This window comes from Camelus bactrianus, chromosome 13, assembly GCF_048773025.1.
Source record: "Camelus bactrianus isolate YW-2024 breed Bactrian camel chromosome 13, ASM4877302v1, whole genome shotgun sequence".
NCBI lineage: Eukaryota > Metazoa > Chordata > Mammalia > Artiodactyla > Camelidae > Camelus > Camelus bactrianus.
Window position 1 is genome coordinate 42562258 of NC_133551.1, and position 19827 is coordinate 42582084.

Consider the following 19827-nt stretch of genomic DNA (forward strand, 5'->3'; position numbering starts at 1 on the left):
CCAGTTGTCCCAATACCATTTGTTGAAAAGACTATTCTTTCCCCATTGAGTTGTCTTGGCTGCTTGTCAAAAATCAAATGAGCACAAATGTGTAAGGATTTATTTCTAGACTCTTCAATTCTATAAGCAATTTTTTTAACTTCAGTGAAGCTCAGTGTTTTTGTTTCTAAAGCAGTGACAGTAATACCCATCCAGTACGCCTGTGAAAAGTGGAGATTTTGTCAGTAAAATTCTTGCTGTCATGCTTTTCTTTTCCCCTCCATCTGTAACCTCAGCTTGTCGTTAGGAGGTTAGTATAGTTGGCCCTAGTTCAAGTTTGCTTTTATGAGATGTGTTGATGTTCTGCCCTTACTCTTTACTTATTTTAAACATTTCCTTAAGGTAAATGGCATTCATTATTTTATCTCCTATGAGGTGGAGTTAATGAAACAAACTTTGCTCTAAGAAACTTTGCTTTTATTTTAAGGTTACCCTTTAAGTAATGTTGCCAAAACAGTAAATATTATTATTGATTTCTGCTTATTTATTTTACCACAGGTGATCCTTTCAAGGATGATCCTTTTGGGAAAATTGGTTAGTATATTATTGAGGTCCATCTTAGCTTTAATTTCATTCTACTTGATTATGAGCTTATGTTATATTTAGGAATGAGAGATCACAGTTGAGCATTTATAGGAAATGGACTTTTTATTCTGTTTTGAATTTGACCTAAGGCCTAAGATGTTGTATGTGCCTGACATTTTCAGAGAAGAAGTTGTAGATTCTTGTGAATTTGCTTAATAAGCTGTTAGCTAGACTTTATTTTAAAAAAAATGACAGTGTTTATACTTTGATGCCTTTAATAACATTTATACTGATTTCTCTTTGTTAGCAAATGATTAGATGAATATGATGGTCTGCTCCACTGCTGGGTTGAGAACTTTTGTTTTCCTAAGATTCCAGCCTATTTGAATAAATGTGGGAAAAGTAAACTTCTTAAAGAATTCCTAAATGTCAGACTTTTTAAAGATACTCTTTCTCTGGAATTTTTGCATTAGAATAAAGCAAATCTTGTGTACCATTTAGTTCCAAACCTGTTCCAGACTATTGGCTGTTACCCTTAAGCTCAGAGAGAGAAATATATTTAGAAGTTTTTGTTGTTTCTTTAGTTATGATAGCATAGAATAAGGGCCTTAAAATGGGATTGCTTGAAATTATATGCTAATTTAAAAAATAAGTTTATTAGGTGTAAGACTGTGTCTTTTATCAAAACCACAAAGGAATCTGTGATCTCCCCACCCCCAAAATTAGAATCACCAGCTTGGAGGAATTATTTAAACCTAGCATACAGGTAGCATTTGTGTATTAAGTGTTAGAACTACTGATTTGCTTTGAGTAGGGAAGAATGTTAATTAAAGCTATTTAACTGGATGCAACTGTCTATACTTCTTTATGACCAAATAAATAGTCATACTATGAAGTACCTAACTTAGATTCTGCAGGATTTCAAAATGTCTTTTAATTAAGGCAATTGTCATGCCTTTACGTGACAGGAAATTTAGATTAATAGTGTTTTAATCTCTCATATTTGTGTTGTATTTATTTAGATCCATTTGGAGGTGATCCTTTCAAAGGTTCAGATCCATTTGCATCTGACTGTTTCTTCAAGCAGTCTTCAGCTGATCCTTTTGCCACTTCAAGTACTGACCCTTTCAGTACAGCCAGCAGTAGCAGTAACACATCGGTAAGTGGGAGGGTTAAACACTGTTAAATGGGGAACAAATATTCTAAGTGAGTGTCTTGAAATACACAGTGATGAGAAAATCCTCTTTCAGGTTTTACTTCTGGACCATGTAAAAATTTGTCTTATCAAACCTATCTAGTTTTTGCTTCAGACTGGTATTTCACAGTTTGATAACCCAATGGAATTGACTAGAATAATTCATGTCATCCAAATATCAAGTCCTCCCTTCAAAGGACCAAGTGTTATCCTGTTGGGGATATTAAAAATAAATGATTAGAAATCTATAAGCCTGTTTCCTGTAAAACTTTTTTGAGATGTTTGGTATGCATTACCAATTGAAATAATTAGATCAATTTTAAAGGAACAGCGTTTAAAAAAAAATCATTTATGTTATGTTATAGACACATTTAGAATGTTTTTCTTGTAAAGAAGCATAAGTTCCCTAAATGTCATGACTAAATCAGACTCTCTGGATAATATCCATAGTGCAACAATCACTATTGAATAACCACATACTATGATCCGGGTACTTTTATGTGCTTTACATTCGTATTTTCTAATCTTCACATCAACTTTGCAAAGTAGGTGCTGATGTCCCTATTTTAACAATAAGGACACTGAGACTCAGAAAAATTAACTTAACGTAACTAGGGTCATACACCTAAGCACTTCATCATCTGGGGGCTCTGAAAACAAAATCTTTATATTATGGATATTTAAACACACTCAAAATAGAGTAATACAATGAAATATTTTAACCTCCATGTATCTGTCACCCAATTTCAATAATTATGAATGGTTTTAGAAGGCATTTTTGGTTTTTTCTTGGGGTTTTTTCCTTTTTTTGAAGGCTTATTTTTCAAGGCAGGATATTTCATGTCTCTAAGTAAACCAGACATAGAAAGGAACAGTTAATTGACAGGCATGTGAAGCCAAAATTTTATCTTTTGTTACTCTTAGGTTAAGTATACTTCCTTGAAAGAGTAATTGATTCTTTTAAAGATGTTAGACTTTGGTGTTCTTGAATTGCTTTCTTACTCTATTCAGTAAAGAGCTACTTGGCCAACAACTGGTATTTTCCACCAATATAAAACTAACAAATGCCTCTGTAACTGAATATTTGTGGTTTCCACAGGCTACTGGATACTCTATTTTCCCATAACACTTAGTTTGCAGTGTAGACCCATTTGCCAAATTCTGCTCAAATTGGCTGCAACCTGAATTCTTTTCCTCTCACCTTATTTTAGCCCCTCATTAGCCAGTTTTATCATTTAAAGAGCAAGAAAGCCAAAGCAGCTCTTCCTAATTTAAAAATAAACAAGTTTCTTTTGTTTCTACCATTTGGTCTACTTACTTTTCCCCTTTTCTCCCCAGTTTTTGAAAGCAATATTGCCCTTGCTGACAGTTCTTAATTTCTCCATTCAAATCAAAACAAAACAAAACTAAACACCAAATTGGCAGTATAGTAATAGCTACATTTATCTAATCTCTTCTGTGTGCCAGGTATGGTGCTAAACTCTTCATGTGTTATCTTATTTAATCATCACAATAATCCTATGAGTATCAGTTTTTATCCTCTTTTTAAAGATAAAGTTAATGAGGATTAGAGAGGTTAAGTAATAGTGAGTTAATGACGAAACTAAATTCAAACTCTGGTCTATGTGACCACAGTCTAAGGTCTTCACCACTATAGTATAAGATTTAGGCTTACTTCTTCCTAGCTACAAACCCCCTGTTTTTTGTGATCTTCCTTCTTTTCAAACAGGCCTGTTTATGCCTCCAGACATGACTCTTTCCCTACAAGTCTTTCCAAATCTCTCAAGGCTGGTCTCTGCTCTCAGAAGGGACATAATTTTAAAAACAAAACCAAAACAAATAACTGCTATTTCCTGCTATCCTAGCTCATGTATGGTGGCATCATGTAGGTGCTGAGTCATGCTGTGAAAGGAGGGAGTAGATGGCTAACGCAGAAGAGAGAGAATTTCAGTGATAAATTAGGTGACCTTGTAGGAAGATTTTGGAACATTAATTCCGTAAAATCGTATCATCTGAATTTTAGTTGTGAAAATTACTTTTGTGTACTAGATTGCCTAATTATCAAACAACATAACAGAGATTTGTGGCCAGTTTTCCTTCCTGGGCTACACAGTCCACCCTGTTCCCCTTGCTATCCTGATGGCCTTTCAGGGTGGTTGCACAGTATATGATAATTAAACTTGACAGACATGTAGGCATACTTTTTTTGTTTCTTTCTGTGGTGGTAAATAAAATCTGCAAGCTGTTGTTAAAAAACAGGCCTGTTAGTTTTTCCTTCCCTCAAAGTTGAGAGAAGAAACAATAGTTGGTGACTTAAGTTGCCATGACTGTCTCTCACACTGGTATTTTGACTATTGTATTAGGAACCACGAAACATCACTTTACTCAGACCAGCTTGACTTTTCCCCTTGATTGCTATGTATTCATTCAGTAGATAATCAGAGTATAAGCAAGTGTGTTCATTTTATTATAATAATACTAAAGTTAAAATAAACATCAGTTAAAATAAGTACTGTCATTTTCACTTCTAAAAACATCATTAGTATAATTACTTTTTTCTGCTAGTTGTTTTAATGCGTCCTCTTGTATGAAAGGAGAATATACTATAAGTCCCAGTTTGCATTGCTTTTCTCTTTTCAAATGCATCAGTTTTACTTGAGCTCTGCAATATCCTTTGACATCAGTTGTTAATATCCAATTTCTCGATGGTTAGAAATAGAGCCTGTAATACAGATGACATTGATAGCCATGAGTCAGACTAAGAGATAAATATTCCAAAACTCTTTTCATGCCCCTTTTGATTTTTGGCTGACCTCTTAAAAAGAGCCTGATGCCAGAAAGAGAAAGTTCAGTTAGTTTCTTAAATATACTGTTTGTTTGACTATGATTAAAAACCAGAGTAGAGTAGGAAGACAATTCAATAGGCAGAATGTCTGGCTTCTGCTAAAGTCCTTACTCTTTGTAGCCACTCACCCTTGCCACTTGATCCAGGTTTTTACATGGCTTATTATTTAAAGTTGCAGAATTCTTTTAGCAGAAAGCTCTCTCTCACTGTCTCTCTCTCTTGTGTGCACATTAACATTAGAGGAAGCTAGGTGAAGGGCATATGAGAAGTCTCTGTATTATCTTTACAACTGTTCTGGAAATCTATAATTATTTGAAAATGAAAGTTAAAATAGTATGCATCTATACAAGTAGCAAAATTATGAAGAAAAGAAATGGATACCACCAATGCCAGGACAATGATTACCTCCACAGAGGGGAGGGATGGGATTGTGATTAGAGAGGGGAATGTGAAGACTTCTGAGGTGTTGGCAGTTTCCTGGGAGGTGATTACATAAGTGTTTACTTGATACTTATTTTTAAACTGTACATATGGTCCATATACTTTTCTGAATGTATGTTATGTTTCATAATAAAGGATTAGAAAACAGCATGTATCATTTCAATTTAATAAGATTGCAAATCAGTAGGGGGAAACATTTGTTCCTTATGCCTTGTATTCCTTAATTAGTTTGTTAAGAATGTTTCTTTGGTGTGGCAGTGAGGTTTCAGCTATGAAATGTTGCCTCTCTAAGTCACAGTTTTGTTTAATTTGTTTAGGTAGAAACATTAAAGCACAATGATCCTTTTGCTCCTGGTGGAACAGTTGTTGTTGCACCAAGCGATTCAGGTAAGGAAATAATTTATCAGTTTCTTTAAATTGTAAACATTACACTTTTTTTAAAGCTCCTTTTTTTTGTCTCCAAATATATTCATCCTATTTAGTTATTTATGGCTTTAAAATTACTGCATAGTTATATCCAGTTGCATTCTACCAATAATAATAATAATGTGTTTGTGTATCACTTTCTACTTCTCCTATTACTATCTCATTTACTATTCCTGTTAAAGATCTTACTGAGATATGAATTCTGGTCTATGTCAGTAAAACCAACAAACTTTTTTTTTTTGTTTTATAAAAGGCAGTGTTGCTTGGCAATTTCAAAGTCAGTATTGACTCTTACGGATCTTGACCTAAATTTAAAAATTGGTGACTTCCCATAGGGAATGATAATAGCTTCACAAATAGTAAATAGGTTCTGTTAATAATGCAGAAAAGAGCTAAATGTTATTCTAGCATCCAGTCTTCATGCTTTATTTATGGTGTCTGTTTCCATTTATCCTTTTAATAACCTTCTAAGTAAAATATTCCCATTTTAAAGATCAGAAAACTGAGGACCAGAACATAAAGTAACTTGATCAGAAGTATGCAGCTTACTAGATTGGAACCAGATGAAGCCAAGGTTGAAACCCAAGTCTAATAGAATCTAAAAGCTTTTTTAACTAAGTAATAACTCTGCTTCTTTCTCACTATTCATTTAAAAAATAAAACAGACCAGCTATTGTGTAGGAGAGCAGGGAATTAGAAGAAAGTGGACTCAAACATGTTACTACTTCAATATCATGCTAAAAATAGGTTGCCTTATTTTTCCAGATGAAAACAGAGTAAGTTACTCAGTACAGAGATTTGCTGGTTATGCAAATTGAAGATCACAAGTATAGAGAAAGATTAGTGGAAGTGCCTTCACAATTTAGACTTCTCCTACAAATTGTAACAAGATGAGATTTAGCAGTGTGCATTATTTGTTTTCAGCTTGAAAATTAACTTTTCAAGCAAGGAGGAGAAATGTAAAAAGCAGGTATGTAGAAAATAGGATTTAATGTAGGATTTTGATTTAACCTGGAATTTAGAATGACAGCAAATAAAATTTCTAAAAGGCTTATTGTAGTAACAGTGGTTAAATTATATCTTTTAAAATACATGTGCTTTTTAGATTCCCATTATTCAATTGATGAATTAATATATTGCTATGGATCTTATATGATTAGAAAGGATAATCTAAGAGACTAAAATGAAAGGTTAATACATTTATAATTAACTCTTTTATTTATTTTTTTACTTTATTACATTTTTGTTGTTTCTGTTTGGGGGTAGGTAATTAGGTTTATTTATTTCATTAATTTATTTTTTTTTTTAGTGGTTGTACTGGGGATTGAACCCAGGACCTCATAGAAAATAAGATAAACATTTTTTTTAAATTGAAGCATAGTTCGTTTACACTGTTTGTGTTAGTTTCTGGTGTACAGCATGTTGACTCAGTTATACATATGTATATTCTTTTTCATGTTTTTTTCATTATGTTATTATAAGATATTGAATGTAATTCCCTGTGCTGTACAGTAGGACCTTATTGTTTATCTGTGTTATGTATATTGTAGTTTGTATCTGCTAATCCCAAACTCCTAATTTATCCTTCCTCCCCTTTCCCCTTTAGTAACCATAAGTTTGTTTTCTATGTCTGTGAGTCTGTTTCTGTTTTCTAAGTAACTTCATTTGTATCATTTTTGTTTAGATTTACATCTCTATTGAGTAGTCTTGATATCCTTGAGGAAATCATTTGACTATATATGCAGGGTTTTATTTCTGGGCTCTCTCTTCTGTTCCACTGATCTAAATGTCTGTCTTAAGGCCAGTATTCTTTTAATTACTATAGCTTTGCAATAAGTTACAAAATCAGGAAGTTTGAGACCTGTAATCTTGTTATTTTTTAAGATTGTTTCAGCTATTTAGGGTCCCTGAGACTCCGTATGAATTTTAGGGTGAATTTTCTATTTCTGCAAAAAAATGTCATTGAGATTTTGATAGTGATTGCATTGAGTCGTGGATTGCTTTGAATGGTATTAACGGCTTAATATTAAGTCTTCTGACTCATGAATGTGGGCTGTTTTCCCATTTATCTGTATCTACTTTCTTTCAGAATATTTTATAGTTGTCATTATACAGGTCTAACTTGGCCAAGTTAATTCCTAAGTATTTTATTCTTTTTGATGCTGTTATAAATGACATTGTTTTCTTGATTTCCTTTTTAGGTTTTTTCAGATTGTCAGTGTGTGGAAATCCAACCAATTTTTGTGCATTGATTTTTGTATCCTACTAAGTTTGCTGAATTCATTTACTCTAAACTTTTTTTTTTTTTTTGGTGTGTGTGTGTGGCCTCTTTAGGGGTTTTAATATGTAAGATCATGTCATCTGCAAATAGAGATCATTTTACTTCTTCCTTTCCAATATGGATGCCTTTTTTCTTTTCTCTTACCTAATTGCTCTGGCTAGGATTTCTGTGTTGAATAGAAATGGTGGTGAAAGAAGGTATCCTTGTCTTATTACTGATTTTAGAGAAAAATCTTTCAGTCTCTCACCACTGAGTATGATGTTCACTGTTGGCTTTTCATATATGATCTTTATTATATTGAAGTAGTTTCCTTCTTTTCCTGTTTGATCAGAAGGTTTTGATGAAGGGTACTGGGAGCACAGGGAAAACAATCAAATGAAAAATGGTAGGTAAACAAATGAAAGAATTTTAGTAAGGAACCTGTAAAAATTCTGTGAAAGGACTCTTTGGTGTTGGAGGAGAAAACTTCAGACTTCAAACTTACTGGGCTTTTATTCCAACAAGAACAATGAAAAGTAATTAGGATAGAGGTGGGTTATTTGAAGCAACTACAGGCAGTGACTTTGGAAATTATCGCGGTTTTTGGTCTCAGGACCCCTTTTAAAAATTAATGAAGCCCCTCAAAGAGCTTTTGTTTATATAGGTCATATTTATCAGTACTTACAATGTTAGAAATTAAAACTGAGAAATTAAAAATTTTAAATTCATTTTAAAAACAAAAATAATAAACCCATTACATATTAATATAACTAACATAATTTTAAGGAAAATAATTCCAAACCAAAAAAAACATTGTGAGAAGAGCAGCATTGTTTATACATTTTTACAAAGCTCTTTAACTGTCTGGCTTAACAGAAGACAGCTAGGTCCTTATATCTACTTCTGCATTGTCTGCTGCACAATATGTTTTGCTTGAAGTATGTGAATGAAAAAGATCTGGCCTCACACAGATATATAGATGGAAAAGGGAGGAGTATTTTAATAACCTTTTCAGGTAATATGGATACTCTTCTTTGATACTATAGCAAAATTCAACAAATTTTAGTTTCCTCAAAGTTAGTTACAATATGAAATATGGAACTGTATCAATGAACTTTTCATATTCTATTGCATTAAAATCCATTAGTCTTTCTTGCACATTAAATGAACCTTTTACCCATATGTGATTTTTGTAACATGAGTTGATCATTTGGAAAATATTGGTGCACTGAGTTATGCACATCTTCCAAATTTTGACGCATTTAATTACAAATATTCTTAAAATCACATTTATTGATATCACTGTCCATCTCATGTGAGTCTTTTAAGTATTGGCGTATCGTTAAGTTTATGAGGCAGATAATACTTTCCCAGATTCTAATTTTTACTTAAAACTTGAATTTTTATCATCTGTAACAAATACTGTCAGTTGTTTTCCTAAGGTGACAGACTCACTTTATTTAGGAGGAAATGTCACCAAATACCCAAATCTGAATAACCATTGTCTAATCTGTCAACTTCTTTCAAGTCAAAATGTTGTTTTGAAAAACATGAAACATGAAAAAAGCAGCTAGTTCACCTTGTTTCTCAGACTATCATGTAAGTGCTTTTCCTCTAGATAACCGTTACACTTTGGTACTCAGCTGAAGTGCTTTATGTGTATTTCTCATTTTGTCTTTTAGAATTTTAAAAAGATGTATATCTAATGGTCACAGTTTATTTAAAATTAATATTAATAATTTTTATTGATTCATCAAGGACAGACATTCTTAAATGCAACTTGTCTTTTATTCCCCCTGGAAGTTTGTGACCATGAAGTATACTTCAGTTGCTACCAGTCAGTACAGTTTGGTGCAACTTTCTTGATTCCCACCCACTAAGGCACCCACCACTTTTTTTTTTTTAACCCACCACTGGTTTTGCAACATTGTTGCAAATAATAAATACAATGAGAAAGATAAATAATAACATCTTCATATTCTAAAGATAGTTTTAACCTTACAGACCCCCCCAAAGGGGTCTTGGGGAACTTCCACGGTTTGAGGATGGCTGATCTAATATATTCTAAGTAATTTCCCTGTTGCCCTATATTGTGCTAGTCTCTTTTCCCTCAGGACAGTTTTCTCCCAGGAGATCTCTGGGACAGATGCCTCCTTTTATTCAAAATAAGATCAAGAGAATCATCTCAGTGTCCTGAAGGGAAAGCTGAAGAGTGGAGGCTGTCTTTTTAGTCCTTTATTTAGCCTGGGGCTTCTGCTCTTTTCTCAGTACCCACTCCCTATGGTGGTGTTGTCCAGTTCTGTGCCTTCAACTATAGCCTGTTTCCTGATGACTCCTAGCTTTAGTCCTCTATGCCTGAACTCTACCCTGAGCCCCAGTGCCTCCAAGTTACCTGCTGGATATTTCTCCTCAAGTGTCAGTCTCAACAATGCTTAAAACTGATAGTTATCTTTTCCAGTTAGTCTCTCCTTCAAAGTGTAACACAAACAAAATCAAGAAGCAAAGCTTCACCTCCCCTTCCATTCTACTTTCTCTACTAATGATACTATTATTGGCTCATAGCCAGTCATCCAAGACTTCTTCTCTGTCATTCCTCACCTCCAATAATTTGCCAGACCTTGTTTTACCCTCAAATGGACCCTGATTTTCTGGGATCCTCCTTATACTCAGCTTTGTTTGGACCCTCATCATGGGCTATGATATTAAATTGCCTATTTACCTGCTGATCTGTCATCTGCATGACTGCCAGAGTTCTCTTTGTTAACATTTGATCATATTACTAACCACAAGTCTAAGTTACTAGCCCCGTGTTCCATATGTGTGTGTCTGTGTGTGTAATTTTCATAATTTTTATATATTATGTATTATTTATATTATTATTTAGTATTATATATTATTTATTATATATATTATATGTATATATATTTGATGGTCTTTTACTTATATGTCACAGATACATGTCTGAAAGTAAGGTTGTCCAGTCTATGAAATGTAAAACAGTACTGAACACCTTCTGAATATCCCACTTCTGGTATCATTACCATCTACTCAGTTGTCCAAGCAGAGACGTGGGAGTGGTCCTAGGCTGCATTCCTGCTCTCTCACCCCAGAGTTTCCAGGACATAGCAAAGGCTTACCAGATGACTGCTGAAGAAATGAATAAATGATTTGTCTCAAATCTGCTACCTTGTCGTAAGATTTTGAATTGAATAGAAACAGTCTAGAGAAGGTTTGTCATTAATAGAACATGGATGCTTGAATCTAGCTGCCTGAACTCACTCAGAACTTTGTTCCTTAGGTTTTCTAAGTCTCAGTTTCCTGAACTATAAAATGAGGTTAATAATTATACCGTTTGACTTTGTTGGGTAGACTAAATGAGATAAAGCATGTTGAAGTATGTGTTGTGGTTCCTGTCACAGGAGAGGCAGCTGCTGCTGCTGCTGTGGTTATTGTCATTATTGCTGCTACTGTTTTTTAGTTTAATGGTTTCCAAGTGCAGACTAATGTTCCTTGTAATGTACTCTGTCAGTTCCAAATGAAATAGGGATAAGGGAGGGGCGGGGGAGGGAGTCTGTGTATTGCCAACTCTTTTCCTGGAAAGGATTCTTGTACTCTATGATTGTTTCCTCTTCTTTCTAGTTGTTAAAGTTCATTTGTTTGAGAAATGAAAGATGACTTTTTTTTTCAGTTTTTAGGGTTAAGTTGACAAATCTTTTGTTTTCTCCTAATTTATAAATGTATGTAGGTTCTTAATGTATATAGTTTACTTGTTCATGAAATCTCAACATCTGGAAACCTCTGAGACTCAGAGGTGGCATTATATACCCAAGGTCGCAAACACAGGACATTTGCCCTCCTTACTCACACCCCTATACCTCTATCCTTTTTCACCAGGAAATTTAGTGTTTAATCCGCAGAAAGAATAATCCTACAGGACAGGAGAATTTTAAACTTTCAAAATAAATTTAAAACATAAGGGTAAATTTTTGTTCTTAAAAATTAAATGATAAACCACTCTACTCCTACCTCAAAAATATAGTAGTTACAGATAACAAGAGAAGGACGTTAAATATTTTTAATATTTTTGTCTCACATTGGAGTTTTTTGTTTGTTTGTTTGTTTGTTTTAGCATTTTCTCCTAATGGAGAGACACATTGCAGACTAAGAAAGAAAACTAAAAATATCAGATTCAGGTTACTCAATTTCTACATATACTTTATTTTGACTTGTAAATGTTCTTTTTCCACTTCATTATAAATGAGATTAGTTCTGGTGCCAGAATATTTTTTGCATGGAATATTTTACTAATTCCTGACTCAGAAAATGCAGAATGTTTCCAATTCTTAAAGCTTTATAATGTTCTGAGGATATAGAAGGGAGCTCATAGTGTCCCCAGAGCATCTTTGACACCAACATTAGTAAAATGCCAAGTAGGTCTTCATTTTTGCAGGCAAAGACTTAGGCTGAGCACGCAGATGTTCATATATTTTACTATTCTTAGCCTCTTCTCTCTTTCATGTTTCTTCTCTATTTTCCTCTATTTCCACAAACCACAGGCCGTGACTGTCTCTTCATGGCCACTTAATTTTTTAATGGAAAAATGTGCATGCATGAGCAGGTGTATATTTATATATTTGTGTATAGTGAGTATATATCTCTCTCTTCTCCCACCTCCTCCTGTCCATAAGTAAAAGAAAGTGAAACCTTTTTTCCCCCTTCCACATAAACCTAGCTGTTATTTCTCCTTTGCTCTCTTTGAACTGTAACACTTATTTTGCAGCAGTTGTGTACATGTATATCACTCAGTTAAATCGTGAGTTCTTTGAAGGTAGGTGTTGTGTCTTATTTCCCTCTGAATCCCTAGTACCTCAGTTTGAACATAATAGGTGCTTAAGTAAATTTTGAGTGGATTAGAGGGTCAGGGAGTGAGTGAACTAATTGGAAACCAGACTGAGAAAGTGGCTCCTTTATTGGTGACTAACATTTGCATCTTAGATTATTCATGAGTATTTCTTGAAGGCTTTCTGTGAGCTGGAGCTTGATTATCTTATGGGCTGTGAATGAGTCATGGGTGAAAAAAGGTCTCTTCCTTCTCCCAGGAGTCTCTGGTAGATGGCGTTCTATGGGGATTATTTGTGAGCCTTACAACTGGTTTCGCTTATCCCTTGTTGGTCTGCTGGTTGTGCTAATAAATGTTATGGTATGTGTTTGGAAAATCCTTAATAAATAGATGGAGTGTGTCATTTTTTTTCTTTCAATATTTTCAACAAATGTGTCTCCTATTTCCCAGACCTTGTTCTAGGCCTTGAAGATATAAAACTGAACTGTCTTTATAGCGTTTATATAAACAAATATATAGTATGTCAGGTACTTATGAATGCTATGAATTAAATCAGGGTAGGGGGTAAAAAGTGATACACCTAAAGTGTAGCTTTATCATTCACCCCTTACAAAAAAGCCTGTCAGCATAGTATGACCTCAAATATGTAATATGTAAGGAAAAAAGTATGTAAGGAAAAAAGTACCAGGGAAAAGGCTGTTAAAGAATTATGCTAAAAATATTGGTAAGGGTTCTTTCTTTCTTTATAAAATTGAAGTATAATTGACATACAGCATTACATTAGTTTCAGGTGTTGCAACGTGATTCAGCATTTGTATGCATTGCAAAATGATCACCCCAGTAAGTCTACCATCTGTCACCATACAAAGTTACACATTTTTTTCTTGTGACGAGAACTTTTAAGATGTACTTTCTTAGCAACTTCCAAATTTGCAGTACACTATTAACTTTAGTCCCCCTGCTGTACGTTACATCCTCATAACTTACTTATTTTATGACTTAGCAGGTTGTACCCCTTGATCCCCTTCACCCATGTTGCCATTTCTCAACCCCTCTCCTCAGGGGTTCATGAGATTATAGATGATTTTTTAAAGTTATGCTTTTATGTATTTTTCCAAAGTGATAATTACCTTTATTCTTAGGTAGAAAAGGATGCTAATGAGATTGTATTTGCATTCAAAACCTGATTCTGCTGACCCATAGCTCCTGGTGCCTCAGTTAGAAGAAAGCCATCTGCTGAGTTCCTCTCCCAGTATTTCTGGGACTCTTCAGCTGGTGTCTCGCACATAATCTGAACAAGTTCATGCTCAGTGAGTCCTTCCAGTTTCTAGACAGGCCTCTGCTTCATATCAGCTGTGAGGAATGTCTGAGAAAGTTCTTTCCAAAGTCTTATTTTCCCAATGTGGGCAAAAGTGCTTTGTCATTCATCATAGATACATCCCCCAGTGTTTGAACCAGGTCATTTACTGAATAGGTCATTTACTCTGATTAAGAAAGTGTAGGAAAACTCTAGTAAACTACATGTAGTACATACTTCAGATAGAAATATCATGTTTCTTATTAATGTCTTTCACAATGAACACTTCATAATATTTCAGTCAAACCTGACCTAACTCTGCACTGTTGCCACATATATTATGACTGCTTGTAAAAAGCTGTGGGGCAATGGGAGAACAAAAGCAGGAAGCAGATTTTTCAGTTCCTCCAGTGAAATGAGCCCACCTCCTTTTCATCATTCCCCTTCTACCAGTCAGGAGAGCGTCTGCAGGACGTCCTGCTCAGGCTGTACGTCAGCTGCCACTACATCAAGAATTACAGGAAGAGGAGAAGAAAGAAGGGAAAGCCTGAAACCCATGACTAGGCTGGGCCTAAGGCTGTGGGACTCAGCAGATATGTAGTAATACAAAAGCATCTTTTACACCTGAAGCTCCAGGATTTCCTGCATATCTAGACTTCCAGCATCCTCTTCAGGTTCATAGTTGTTGGTCGATCCCTAAAGAACTGATATTTCTCCCTAAGCTTCTACCCACCTCATGACTGTCTTGATGACAAGACAAAAATAATATATATCTTCTTTGGTATACACGTTTTTAGAGGTAAGGGCACACTTTACACATTTAAATGAGTGGGTGAGCAGACTATTGTTCTAAAACTGATTTGATGCAAAGGTGAAGAGTTGAGGAAGAACAAGGAGGATTTTTCTGTGCCTCTTTGTTTGCTCTGTCTTACCCTCTCCTTGGCTATTCTCTTACCCCTTCTTCCTTTGTTTCTTTCTACTTTCCTATATCAAGCAGCAATTCCTGTAAACATTCTTTGGCTTTATTGGTAGCCCTTATAAAGCCTATCTCAAAGTAAATCAGTTTGTTCCAGCTGAAAGTGTTAGTCTGTTCGGCAAGTGCACTATGATGGAACAGATAACTTCCCATGCCTATGGAGCAGTGGTTAAATATTGCTTTTGCAATTACTCTTCCTTTTGCCTGGTACAGCTTTTTTTTTCCCCACCTCCATCTATTCAGCAAACTCCATTCCTTATTGAACAGACCTAGCTCAAATGTAATGGCTTCTTTGATGCTTTTCCCCATTCTCCCACAGTTAGTGACTTCTGTTGTAGGTTTTTTATATCTTTCTAATGGTTCATTTAAGATTGTTTTATCAGTGTTTGTTTATATGTCTCTCACTAGACTGTGAGCTTTTCAGAAGTAGGAACTCTTCTTATTTTCTTGAATTTTATGTATGACCAATGAATGTTTCTTGACCATTTGTTCTTCACTGGATAAGCATTATTCCCTGTTTTTAAGGACCTTACAATCTAGAAAGGATAATATATCAACCACAGATAACCATGATATAAACTAGAATTCAGTCAGTGCCACAAAGAAGGAAGAAATTACTTCTTGCTGCAGACACACCTAGGTTATACCAGGCTTTGTGGACAAGGTAGCATTTAAAATGGGCCTTGAAGGATGTGTGTGAAATGTGGAATTAATGGTATCTACTCTTTTAACTTCTTGACGTCTTTATTAGAAATAGTTTAAGCACATGGGAGCTATTATTTGACGTGTATTTCAAAGCCTTACACCTTACCTAGAGTTAGTTCGCCTGTTTTTGATTCTCGAATCATCTGTCAGTTGATTCATAAAGGAATACATCTTGTGGGGATATCAGTGTGCTCAGCTGTCTTTGTGGATTAAGTCATAAGTTCAGGGACTAATATTTAGGCTAAGATATTTTTCATTTGTCTGAATGTTACCAAGCAAAAGAGGACATGAAATTTGATGTCTTTCTGTCCTATTTATTGATCTTCTTTATTCATTTTAGCCACAGACCCCTTTACTTCTGTTTTTGGAAGTGAATCATTTGAAGATGGATTTGCTGACTTCAGCACATTGTCAAAGGTAATTAGTCAGAAGGTAAAATACACTGTGTTTCCATCAAAGGAGCAAACCTTCCTTTCAATTTTATAACCTCACAGGCACTGCGACTAGACTTTAGTAACAGCAAATGTTGATTTCAGACAGAAATGAAAGATAAGATGTAATCAAAGTAGACATTTCTACATACAAAAACAGTTACAGGTCATTATAATTTTCTACTGATAGGTTTGCTCAACGACCTTATTGTAAGAGTCTTCTGTTTTTTTAAACATGTTTCTTCCAGTTGAACTACATTTTCCCTCTGTTGACTCTCTGGGTCAGTAGCTGTAAAATCTGGGCATTCGTTCCATCCTCGCTGCATTGGTTGCTTGATTTTGTATTCTGAGGCTGTTAGGGTTGGTATTAAGATAATAAATAGCTCAGCATTATATGTCCATCACCTACTCTCCAGTGTGATCCTAGAATTGATTCATGCCAAAAGAGTAAATGAGAGCATATGGCACATTATCTATACCATAGATTTTCAACTGGGTGTTATTTACCCTACCCCTACTCCCTGGAAACATTTGGCACTGTCTGGAGACATTTTTGGTTTGTCACATCTGAGGAGGAGGGATATTCATATCTAGTGCATAGAGACCAGAATGTTAAACATCCTACAATGCCCTGTCCAGCCCCCACAACATAGAATTATGTCCAGCCCAAAATGTTTGTAGTGCTACTTTAGAGAAACACTGTCTAAATTGTAATGGCTGATTCATTATAGAAAAGTGAATCTTTCATTACTTTCTATGTATTTAGAAAGGCCAAGTCTTGGTTAGGGGAGGGTATAGCTCAATGATAGATTGCATGCTTAGAGTGCACAGGGTCCTGGGTTCAGTCCCCAGTACCTCCATTTAAAAAAATAATAATGATAAAATAAATAAATAAACCTAATTACCTTCCTCCTCCAAAAAATAAAAAAAAAATTAAGAAAAAAAAAAAAAAAAAAAGGAAGTCCAAGTCATTAGACCCACAACAGACTTACCATTCCTTGGGATCAGTTTGCTTTAAAAGATTGACTTTCAAGGGATTGCCAAGATGGCAGAGTAGAAGAACGCATAGCTCATCCTCTCCAATAAATGCGCCAAAAATTACACCCACAGACAGAACAGTTCGCACAGAATACCTAGTGAACTTGGGCAGAATATCTCTTACTTCAGAAATACAAGAAGACTCCTCACAAAAACGAGTAGGAGAAAAGAGAAAAGAAAAAGGAAATCAGTGTGGAGCCTGTTTCATGGGGAGGGAACAGCAAAGGAATGCTCAGAGATGCCCCCTCTCCAGCTGGGAGGTCAGCAGGGACAGAAAGGGAGCTTCTGAGGCTCAGAGGAGAAAGCAGCAGCCAGCTGGCAAACAGAACAGAGAGAAACCAGCACAGAGGGTCCCTGCGATCCCTAGCCCTGCGAGACAGCAGGGGCAGGCCGGGACTGGCTGCTGGAGCTTGGGCTTCCGTGGAGGAGCCCAGGGAAAGGACTGAGGCTGACTGCACAGAGGCAGCCTCGGGGGCTGGTGTGTGGTGTGAGCTGTGGCTGGAGTGTGTGCAGAGGGGAACAGCCTGGGGTCCTCATAAAAAGCACCACTGCTGGTGCACATGGTGGGGAGGGGCACAGTGCAGCCCGGCCATAGCCACTGTCTCTGCTAGCCCAAAGGGTATGGCTCAGCAGCACTGTTGGCACACATTCTCACGAGAAGAGAGGCGGGATTCAGACACAGCCATCTTCTCAGCTTCCTCTGGAGGGACACAATACCTGCTCCTGGGTGGAAGTAGGGTTAAAACCTGATTGCATACCCAGGGATCCTACAACTCCACAGACAGGACTGAGATTTGATTCTAGCCCCAGGCAGCAATGGCGGATTTTCTCCACTGGTGCCTTTGTGGACCTGTGCCTCTAAGACAAATGAATGGAGTCTGGCACGTGGCAAGAGTGGGTTTGGTGTTAACAATGAGCCTGTGTACAGTACACAGACACAGCTGGGGTCTGCACTCACCTGTGACGCACTGCAGATCCAGGTTTGTGACTCCATGCTCACTATGGCAGGTCCTAGTGCCTGATATCAGCAGATCTGCACTGGTGGCTCTGTGGGCGCAGAATCTGGGGTTCATTAGAGCGGCTTACTGACATTCCCATGGCTGAGATGGGACGAAGGCAGCATCAATAAAGTACTTTTTAGGCCCACATAACAAGTGACAGACAACCCCATAGAGGGCACTTCCCAGTGGACATACCCTATGGAGGAAAACTCAGGGGCTCCTCTTCAGTGAAAGTGCCCCGGTCCCTCTTGCCACACACTGCAGCTCAGGAATGGGTCTGGAAGCCTCTATTCCAACAACCGGGGAGCAAATCCGAGCCCTGCCAAGGCTGGGACAACCAATGAACAAAAAGGAGGCCCCACTCAACAATCAGGGCAGTCTCTGATCACCACACCACCAACCACACCCCCAATGAAAGGGATAACAGCCAACACACGTGGAAGGAAGACAAGCATCCATACTAAAAACAGCCCTCACAACAAAATTATTACATGTACACAGTCTACACAGGGACGCTCTCACTTAAAAAAAAAAAAAAAAAGCCCTTCAAGACCACAGTAGATAACTGATACTCCTAAACCCACAGATTCAGAAAACTTAAGTAAAAGGAAGAAGCAGCAGAACCACTCCCAGTTAAAAGAACAAGAGAAGTCTCCTGAAAGAGCAAACAATGAAGCAGACCTTGACAGTCTACTAGATCATGACTTCAAAAGGGGGATGATAAAAAGCACTGAAGGAAATGAGTGACTATCAATAGAAATGCAGAATACTATAAAAAGGAGATAGAAACTATAGAGAGGAGCTAATTAAAATCAGAAAACTCAATTGCTGAGATAAAAGCTGGGCTAAAAGCAGTCAAAAGCAGACTAGATAATGCAGAAGAATGAATAAATGATTTAGAAGACAGGATAACAGAAGTCATCCAATCAGAACAGCAGACAGAAAAGCAAATGAAAACCAATGAAAGCAATATAAGGGATCTATGAAATAATATAAAACATGCCAATCTGCACATAACAAGGAACCCAGAAGGAGAAGAAAGAGAAAGGGGGATTGAAAAAGTACTTGAAGAAATCGTGACTGAAAAATACCCAAACCTGAAAAAGGAAACATATCCAAGCACAAGAAGCACAGAGGGTCCAAAACAGGAAGAACCCAAACATACCTACACCAAGACATATTATAATTAAGATGGCAAAATTTAAAGAAAATATTTTAAAGGCAGCAAGAGAAAAATAAAGGGTTAATTGCAAGAGAACACCCCCATAAAGCTTTCAGCTGATTTCTCCACAAACACTGCTGGCTCGAGGGGAGTGGCAAGATACATTCAAAGTCCTAAATGAGAAAAATCTGCAACCTAGGATACTCTATCCAGCAAGACTGTCCTTTAGAATAGAAGGAGAGAGAATTTCACACACAAGCAAAACTAAAGGAACACAGCAATACTAAACCTATACTAAAAGAAGTATTGAAAGGTCTACTCTAAATATGGAAGAAGCAGGAAGCTATAGAAAAGAGAAAACAATAATTGGAAATGGCGATAACTACAATGGGCTGTAAGAGAATAAACATGAAGATGTAAAAGAGGCCATCAAAATCATAAAATGTGGGAGAGAGGAGAAAGAAAATGTAGGTTTTCTTCTCATTCTTCTTAGGATGTGTTTGAGCCTATAAGACTACCAGTCTACAGCAAACAGTTACAGTAATGGGTTAACATACTTGAAAAACAGCATAACCACAGTAAGTGTACAGTAAAGTCACAAAAACCAAAAAGAAACTAACCTGATACAAAAGAAAATTATCAAACC

At 36.2% G+C, this 19827-nt stretch overlaps 1 protein-coding gene and 1 long non-coding RNA gene across 5 annotated transcripts in view; one reads left to right on the forward strand and one right to left on the reverse strand.

Moving 5' to 3' along the window:
* Nucleotides 1-19827, forward strand: part of EPS15 (epidermal growth factor receptor pathway substrate 15) — a 123051-nt gene that overhangs the window by 94005 nt on the left and 9219 nt on the right. For all 4 annotated transcript variants that reach the window (XM_074376500.1, XM_074376502.1, XM_074376501.1 and 1 more), the window contains 4 exons: nt 538-573; nt 1587-1723; nt 5363-5432; nt 15890-15966. In XM_074376500.1, coding sequence (XP_074232601.1) covers nt 538-573; nt 1587-1723; nt 5363-5432; nt 15890-15966 — 320 coding nt within the window. The remainder of the gene's footprint in view (nt 1-537; nt 574-1586; nt 1724-5362; nt 5433-15889; nt 15967-19827) is intronic.
* On the reverse strand, nt 1614-18114 carry LOC141579591 (uncharacterized). The gene is made up of 3 exons (XR_012511287.1): nt 17977-18114; nt 4312-4481; nt 1614-1743 (listed from the first exon to the last, which is right to left on the reverse strand). It is a non-coding gene; the product is annotated as an uncharacterized LOC141579591 (long non-coding RNA).